We start from the raw sequence: 8,980 nt of genomic DNA, 5'->3' as shown, positions 1-8,980 counted from the left end.
CCAGTACTCAAATATTCACCAAAATGTTCAGCACTTTTATGAAAGGCAGTTTGTGGACTTTTCTGGTTTCAGAGCTATTGTGGCATCAAGTGGCTTTAAAAGGTCACCAGTTCCAAGACTGTCCCTGAGGTTACAGCTGTAGGTGCACGGGACTTGGCCAGTTCACAGGCATTGTTCCTACATCTCCTCAGCACTGGAGTCTCATATTTACTTAAGGCAGACAGACTTGATCCCAGTTTTCAGGGCTTATCTTCCATCTCTGCTGCAGTGAATTCTGTATTCACTGGACTAGTGTACAAATTGTCCCTCCATGTTCCTTGAGCTGTAAACTCTAAGAAATGAGGACCTTGCTTTTCTTGATGACTGTAGCATCTGAGTCCTGTTTAGAGGTACCAATACAGACTCTGTGTTCACTAAGTAATGGCTAAATGAAATGGTAAACACCTCCTGCTTCTGTGCAATGTGGTCTTGTTGGCTTCTTTTTGGGTTCAGTGTTTTCATGGAACCAGATGGGTTATAGCAGAGATGCATACATTTACTAGTACAAAAATTAATAAGGTTATAGAGAAAATTTCATCATTTTTCCAGAAAATTACAATATGAGATGTGATGGTCCTGTTTTTATTTCCAGGATTCTGAGAGTCCCAAACCTTCCTCATGTCCAGCAGAGAGATGAGCAGCATGAGACCTGGGAACCAAAGCAGTGTGTCCGAGTTCCTCCTCCTGGGGTTGCCCATCAGGCCAGAGTACCAGGGAGTGTTCTTTGCTCTGTTCCTGGGCATGTACCTGACCACAGTGCTGGGCAACCTGCTCATCATCCTTCTCATAAGGCTGGACTACCGTCTGCACACACCTATGTACTTCTTCCTCAGGCACTTGGCCTTCTCTGACATTTCTCTGTCATCTGTCACTGTTCCTAAGATGCTAATGAATATGTACACACAGCAACCATCCATTCCCTATGTGGGATGCATTTGCCAGTTGTATTTTTTCATACTTTTTGGTGGTCTTGACAATTTACTTCTGGCAGTCATGGCATATGACAGGTACGTGGCCATCCGTCACCCACTATACTACACCACCATCATGAGGGAGGGGCTGTGTGCACTGTTGGTGGCTGGATCCTGGATCATCTCCTCTGGCAGTGCCCTCTTGCACACCATGCTCTTGGTCCAACTGTCCTTCTGTGCCAACAATGTCATCACCCACTTCTTCTGTGACCTCACTGTGCTCCTGAAGCTCAGCTGCTCAGACATCTCCCTCAATGAGCTGGTCCTCCTTCTCCAGGGGGGAGTGTTTTCTGTCCTGCCTTTGGCTATTATTTTTGGGTCATATATTCATATAGGAACCATCATCCTGAAGGCTCCCTCCACTAAGAAACTCTTGAAAGCCTTTTCTACCTGTGGCTCCCATTTTTTTGTGGTGTCTTTATTCTATGGGACACTTGTAGGTGTTTACTTATTGTCCTCATCATGGGATTCTAAACACATAATTGCTTCAGTCATGTATTCAATAGTTACCCCCATGCTGAACCCCTTCATCTACACCCTGAGGAACAGAGATATAAAGCAGGCCTTAGAATGTTTGTCAATTGGGTTAAAGAAGTTAATATGTCAGTGAGGTCACATTTGCTACTTGGATTGTTTATAGTTCTGTATTCCTAAATAATATTTTTCACTTGTTCTTCATCTTTTATAAGGTATCTAAAAATCTTCTGCAAACTGTTGTACAATTTTAACTTTGAATTTGTCTTTTTCTCCACTGAGATATGTCAGTTTTTCCTTATGTCTTTTTACACTGTTCTATAAAGACATACCGATTTAGTGTCATGATCTGCTACTAATGAAGTAACTTTTTTTAAACTGAATTTATGCTGGCTTTTGTCACTTTCAGGTTCATTGTGTACATGTCTTCCCAACTCACATTCAATGACATCATGTTGGCTGACTGCAATACCCATGATCAGAATAATTTTACTATGAAAATTCACATGTGCTACAAAGCAAAACTTTTAGTCAAAGAGAGACAGACTTTTTAAAAATGCACTTAAAGCATACTACTTCATATAAAATTAGAAGATATTTTTAGCAATGCATCCTGTATTAATACCTCATCTATTTCTCTTATTAATATTGATACTTTATATCTGTAGACATAGAGGTATATAATATATAGATATAGATATAGGTATTATATAGTATATCTTATAAAGATGCACCTTTTCTCATGTGCAGTTGTACATAATATTTTTTCCATTACTTTAGACTTTTCTGTCACCAAATTGTCAGTGAGGTGTTCTTTTGTCAATGGTGTAAGTAAACTTAGATTTTGTTCTTTTTATGTACAGCAACAATTGTTATTTCTGGAGCTATTTCTCTATTGACACCTAAAGTAATCATAATGTATTTGAATTTATATTTTCTCTACAACTTTCGCATACACCTGTTTCACATTCTCTCTTGTGTTGCTCCCTTTTGATTAATTACCTGTATTTTGATATTCTGTTACCAATCTACTAACTTATTAATCATACATTGTTATTATTTTATAATTGTTTTCTGTGCTGTATGCAGATATTACTTCTTACATCCCTTTTAATTTTTAAGTAAAGTTTAATACACAAAACACGACATTGACCACTTTAGCCTTCTATTATACACAATTCAGTGGCATTCAGGAGACTCATCACCAATATCTCATTTTAGGACCCCTGAAGAAACCTCTAAAGAGCATCAATGCAACTGAGTAATTTGCAACTGTGAAAAAATAAAAACACAGATATCTAGGAATCAATATGGAGAAACATCTGGATATATTGTTAAATGGAAACAAGCAATGTGGCAAATGGCACTCAGAACAAAGAAATTTTTGTAAAAATTAAGAAGAAATAAAATATACATTTGTTTGTGCACTTGAGCAAAAAGTAACACAGGAAGTATAAATCAGAAACTAATGATGTGTTTGACCCAGAGAAAGTGGACAGAAGTGATGAGAAATGAGTATAATCATTAGTGTGGTTATGAGCATATTGTGTTTTGCAAGTAGAAAATAAATAGAAGAGGTGGTTCATGAAGCAAAATAGAATGAAGAAGACAAATGAACCTAACTGTATGTTAAATTATTACTATAATAGAGTACAATGAAAATAGTGTAATTACCTTAATAATTTCTGAATCCAGAAATTTGTCTCTATACTTTCACAATAAAACAAAAACCAAGAAAATGGAAATTAAATTTTAAGCTGTAGTTAGTGTGTCATTAATAGTTTCATGTATGAGTTCAAGATTTTGAACTACTTCCCATCTATCGAAACATTCAGCAAATAAGTCAATACTGAGGATACCTCTGACATCTGTTTCTCACCTGTGACTGTCCCTAAAATGGTCATGACCATGCAGACTAATCACTTCTTCATTTCCTACCCAATGTTTATTTCTTAGTTGTACTTTTATTTATTTTTTGGTTGCCTTGATAATTATCTTTTGGCAGTGATGGCATATGACAGGTATGTGGCCATCTGTCACCCTCTACACTATACCAGTATCATGAGCAAGAGGCTGTGTGCACTGTTGGTGGCTGGTTCCTGGATTACCTCCTGTGGCAGTGCCGTGTGGCACACCCCTCCTTGCCCAGGTGTCCTTCTGTGCTGACAACATCATTCCCCACTTTTTCTGTCATCTCTCTATTCCACTCAAGCTGTCCTGTGAGCTGGTCATATTCACTCTAGGGGCTATAACTGTCATTTTTCCATTGAGTGGCAACCTGGTTTGTTATGGCCACATTGGAGCCTTTATCTTCAGGGTACTTCTACCAAAGAGACTGCAAAGTCTTGTCCACATGTGGCACCCACCTGGCTGTGGTGTCTCTCTTCTATGGGACAATTTCGGTTCTGTACTTTTCCTCCTCATGAAGCAACTCCACTGACAAGGAGATGGTTGTACCTCTGATGTACACAGTAGTCACCCCCATGTTAAACCCCTTCATCTACAACCTGAGAAACAGAGACATGAAGTTGGCTCTGCGACTATTTTTAGAAAAAGGATCCTTTTTGCCAAGTTAGAATCACCTAATTGTGTTCTTATTTCACACCGTGAACCTTGTAATTCATCCTGAAAAATGGCCTGTTGACCACCCGTGTCTCTAACATCCTCCCAACTGTCCTTATTGGATCTGCTCCCTTTTACTTTACTCATATTTGTTGTCCTTTTATTCTTCCATGATCCAAAATATGGCATTTCCCACAACACACATGCAACTTGTAGTCTTCAAACTCTTTATTAGTCAGGCATGGCCTGATCACCCTAAATAGCTCACACTGTTGTGTTCTGTTGCTGAGAAGAGGAAGGACGGGCTGAGGTCACAAAGCACAGCAACCACCTTTCTCCAAAAGCAAATGGCACCTGCATCTTATGCTTCCTTTGAGAAGATAAAACCACTCTAGCTTTAGGCTAAGATTACAAGTATGAAATGTGGCTGAGTTTCTGACTGCTAGGTGGCAGAGGGCAGCATTCCCAAGTGTGTCACAGTACCTCACTTTGTCTATAGTGAAGTGAACAATGGCCCTTCAAGCAAAGCCAGTTAAAATTTTGTTCAATATTGTTTTGATAGGTAAGAAAAAACCCTCCTCAGGAAAAGGTAATATAACTTTAATCATAACTCACTTTCTGTGTGTTGAAGAAAATGAGATATAAATCACTTATTTCCCCTTTTAGGACCCCTGAAGGAAATAGAGCATCAATGAACTGAGTAATTTGCAACTGTGAAAAACTAAAAACATAGATATTTATGAATCAATATGGAAAACCATCTGGATATATTGTTAAATGGGTACAAGCAATGTGGCAAATGGAACTCAGAGCAAGGAATTTTTGTAAAAATTAAGAAAAAATAAAATATACATATTTCTGCTCACTTGAGCAAAAAATTACAGATGAAGTATAAATTAGAAACTAGTGAGGTGGTTCACCCAGAGAAAGTGGACAATGGTGATGCAGAGGAATAAATCATTAGTGTGGTTATGACCCTTGGAAAATAAATAGAAGAGGTGGTGCATGAAGCAAAATAGAAAGAAGAAGACAAAAGAACCTAACTACATCTTTAATTATTACTATAATTAGACTAAAGAGGGAAATAATCTAAGTACCCTAGTAATTCTTGAACCCAGAATTTTGTTTATATACTTTCACAATAAAAAATAACTGAACACTAAATCTTAAGCTGTAGTTAATTGTCATTAACAGTGGAATGAGTTCAAGATTCTGAACTACTTCTCATGTATCCAAAGATTTAGCAAACAGGTAAACACGGAGGAGAAAGAAGTGACTCCTTACTCTGATAGGAAAGGTACTATGCACATAGAAAAGGAGAAGCTGCAAAGGACTCCCAGGTGTTAAACTAGAATTGGAAAAATCAGTTGTATGTCATAGGTTTTTTTTAAATTTTTTAATTTTCCCCCCCGGGATAAATAAATGGAAACATATGTTATATATATATCTATACTGTTCCCAGCCCTCATTCTTTCTGCCCAACTCCTGACACATATAAATGGGTAAACATAACTTTAGTCTTTTATTTCTACTTTTTACTTCTTGTGTTCCTTTTATATATATACTCCAGTTGACTTCTCTGATATTATTTAGAATCCTTGGAGACAATAAACACACCTAGAGATTCAAAATGAATAACAATAGTAATGGATTATAACTCAGAGAATAATAGGTTAAAATCCATGGGGTCCATAGTGATATAATCAAATAGAAAACAAATGAGTGGGGAATAAGTGTAACTTCCTTCTTATCAGAGACCACAATTAATAAACATACAAGAAAAGATACTATTTGTAAAATTACCATCTGGCCATCACATTTGTGATAATCTTCTCATTTAAGAATCATCAATGAGATCAAGATGGTGGCATAGGTAAACACAGCTCTCCTCCTTGCACAGACACGTCAAAGTTACAACTAAACTATAGAACAACCATCACTCAGAACTGTAAGGAATTGAGTTGAGTGAAAGTCCCACAACTACAGAATTAAAGAAACCACACTGATTCAGACCAGTGTAAGGAGAGAAGATATGGAACAGGCTGGTACCACATCCACATGTGGTGGATAAAAATTTGAGAGGAATGTCTCAGGAGCGAGGAGTCCCAGACCCCCAACAACCCCCAGCCCAGAGTTCCAGTGCTAGGAAGACATCTCTCCATAACTTCTGTTTGCAAACATCAGTGGAGAACGAGTTGAGGGAAGAAACTTCTAGAGTCCCAAGCACTTCCTCTTCAAGAAAACACATACAGATTTAGGCTCACTCCCTCTGGGCTCCAGCACCATAAGGTTAGCAGTTGGAGAGGCACCAGTGGCATACTGAGAGAAACTGAAGTGTCTGGCATCAAGGTGAGAGCTGGGGAACAGTTTTCTTCCAGACAAAAAGGCAGGCAGAGCCCACTGTCCCTTTTCTGAATCCTCCCTCCACAAAGCCACAGACTTCACACCTGGGTGCCATATCTGAGACTCCATCACCTGCCCTACACTGTTTGCCCTGTCCTAGAGATCCCCTGATACTGTCTCACCCAACTTATGGGCCACCCAAGCTGTTAACAGTGGCTTTTCCATATGAATGGCTGGTCTTGCCTCATGCTTCACAACTACCTAATCATCTCAATCAAGCAACAGCCAGCCTCAGTGAGTGACCATCCCCCATACCTCTTGCTAAGTGGCACTAGCAGCAGCCAGCCTTGATTCAGAAATCTGCTTTGCCTGGGAACCTCCAAGCCCAGCAGAGGTAGGAGTCATCTCACATTGCATTATACCTCATGCAGGGTTGCTTCAGGCAAAACACAGGAGGTGGCTAAGCTTGTCCTGCACCACATGAGAAACCTCAGAGCCTATGCATCCAGTGGACAGACACAGACCATGTCAGAGCACCATCTCCTTGCTCCTGCAAAGCTGATCTTCCACACAGGGTGACGGTTGGTGGTAAGTGGTCACAGCCAATCCTTGTAGGTGACTGGCCTGCAGAAATCATTCCCATTAATCTGCCAGGAGCAACCAAGGCTCAACTACAAGAAGAGATTATACTTGGCCCACACGAATTGAACACCTCAAATGCCCAGCTTGGGTGACAGGAGAAGCTGTGCTAAGGGACTGTACAGGACACCTATAACATTAAGCCACTCTGCTAATACAGGGAGTCATAATAGCTCTACCTAATACACAGAAACAAACAAAGGTGAGCTTCCAAAATGAGTAGACAAAAAAACAAGGCCCAAATCAAAGAACAGAATAAAACTCCAGAAATAAAACTAAACAAAATGGAGATAGGCACTCTGTCAGATGCAGAGTTCAAAATACTGGTTATAAGGCTGCTCAAGGAACTTAGTAAAGACTTCAACAGAATAAAAAAGATCCAGTCAGAAACAAAGGATACACTAACTGAAATCAAGAACAATTTCCAGGGAAACAACAGCAGAGTGGATGAAGCTGAGAATCAAATCAGTGACTTGGAACTTAAGAAAATAAAAAACAACAGGAAGAAAAAGGAATAAAAAAATAAACTGAGGATACTTTAAGGAGCTTCTGCATCAATCTCAAATGTTCCACATTCACATGTGGGGTCCCAGCAAGATAAGAGAAAAAAGCAAAATATTGAAAATCTATTTGGGAAAAATAATAAAAAAGAACTTTTGTTATTTGGTGAAGGAAATAGACATGCCAGTCCAAGAATCACAGAGAGTCCCAAACATGACGGACACAAAGAGGCCTACTCAAAGACACATCATCATTAAAATGCTAAAGGTTAAATAAAGGGAGCATCTTAAAAGTAGCAAGAGAAAAGCAGGCAGTTACCTCCAAAAAAGTTCCCATAAGACCATCAACTGATTTCTCAAAAGAAACTTTGCAGGCTTTCAGGGATTGGCAAGAATACTCAAAGTCAATAAAAGCAGGGTCCTACAGTCAACATTGCTCTACCCAGCAAGGCTATCATTTAGAATCAAAAGGTAGACAAACAGCTTCCCAGACAGAAAAAACTAAAGGAGTTCTTCATCACCGAGCCATTATTATATGAAATGTTGACAGGACTTATTTAAGAAAAAGAAGAAGAGAAAAACTATGAACAATAAAATGGCAATAAATAAATAGCTATCAACAATTGAATATGAAAAACAGACTAGGCAAACAAGTACAGGATAGATACGAAAATGGATATGGAGAGTGTGCTGATGATTGCCAGATGGAGGGGAGTGTGGAGAAATGGGTGAAGAGGTGAGAGAATTGGGTATAAACAGGTAGTTACAGAATAGTCATGGGGATGTAAAGGAAAGGAAATGGAGCAGCCAAAGAATTTATATGCATGACCCATGGATGTGACAATGGAGTGGGGATTGCCTGAGGGAGTGGGAGGTGCTGGGTGGAGGGGGCAAAATTGGGAAAAATTGGGACAACTGTAACTGCATAATCAAAGAATATAATTTTAAAAAAAGAAAAAAAGAATCACCAATGGATGTTAAAATAGTGGTTGAAATTCTAATAAGGAGACAGTTACATTTATATATCATCAAAATATATACTCAAATGATATCTACTAATAACCAGGTTAAAATATTAACTTTAAAACACTGATAACTATGTAAAAGAACCTGGCAGATACCACCACAGTATATTGATCATGGATTCGAGCACTAGTAAATGAAAAAATTAATATCAAATGTCTTCTTATAAGATGTACTGTGGTATACCTGGGGAAAATCTAAGCTGAAACACACATACACTAATACATACATGCACACAGAAGGTAAACACAGTAAAACATTAAACATTGGGGAATCAGGGCAGGGCCTTTCCAGGAATTCTTGACATCAGTTTTATAACATTTCTGTATCTTTAAAATCTTTTCCAAATTAAAACTTGAAAAGTCCTTTGTCCCACATGGCACATGCCCAAGAAGAAAAAAGTCCAGGCTTCACTGGAATCAGGGACAT

The 8,980-nt window shown here is 38.6% G+C and overlaps 1 protein-coding gene and 1 pseudogene across 1 annotated transcript; both read left to right on the top strand.

Moving 5' to 3' along the window:
* The first annotated feature begins 669 nt into the window (after positions 1–669).
* LOC128626028 (olfactory receptor 1J4-like) lies at positions 670–1,620 on the top strand. The gene has a single exon (XM_053656267.1). It carries the CDS (start codon positions 673–675, stop codon positions 1,618–1,620), a length of 948 nt encoding a protein of 315 aa, XP_053512242.1. The 5' UTR covers positions 670–672.
* Positions 1,621–3,083: 1,463 nt separating this feature from the next.
* On the top strand, positions 3,084–4,060 carry LOC119051763 (olfactory receptor 1J4-like; annotated as a pseudogene).
* Positions 4,061–8,980: the final 4,920 nt, after the last annotated feature.

This window comes from Artibeus jamaicensis, unplaced genomic scaffold, assembly GCF_021234435.1.
Source record: "Artibeus jamaicensis isolate MK-2021 breed Jamaican fruit bat unplaced genomic scaffold, CSHL_Jam_final scaffold_1964, whole genome shotgun sequence".
Lineage (NCBI taxonomy): Eukaryota > Metazoa > Chordata > Mammalia > Chiroptera > Phyllostomidae > Artibeus > Artibeus jamaicensis.
This window is presented reverse-complemented; position numbering and strand designations above follow the sequence as displayed.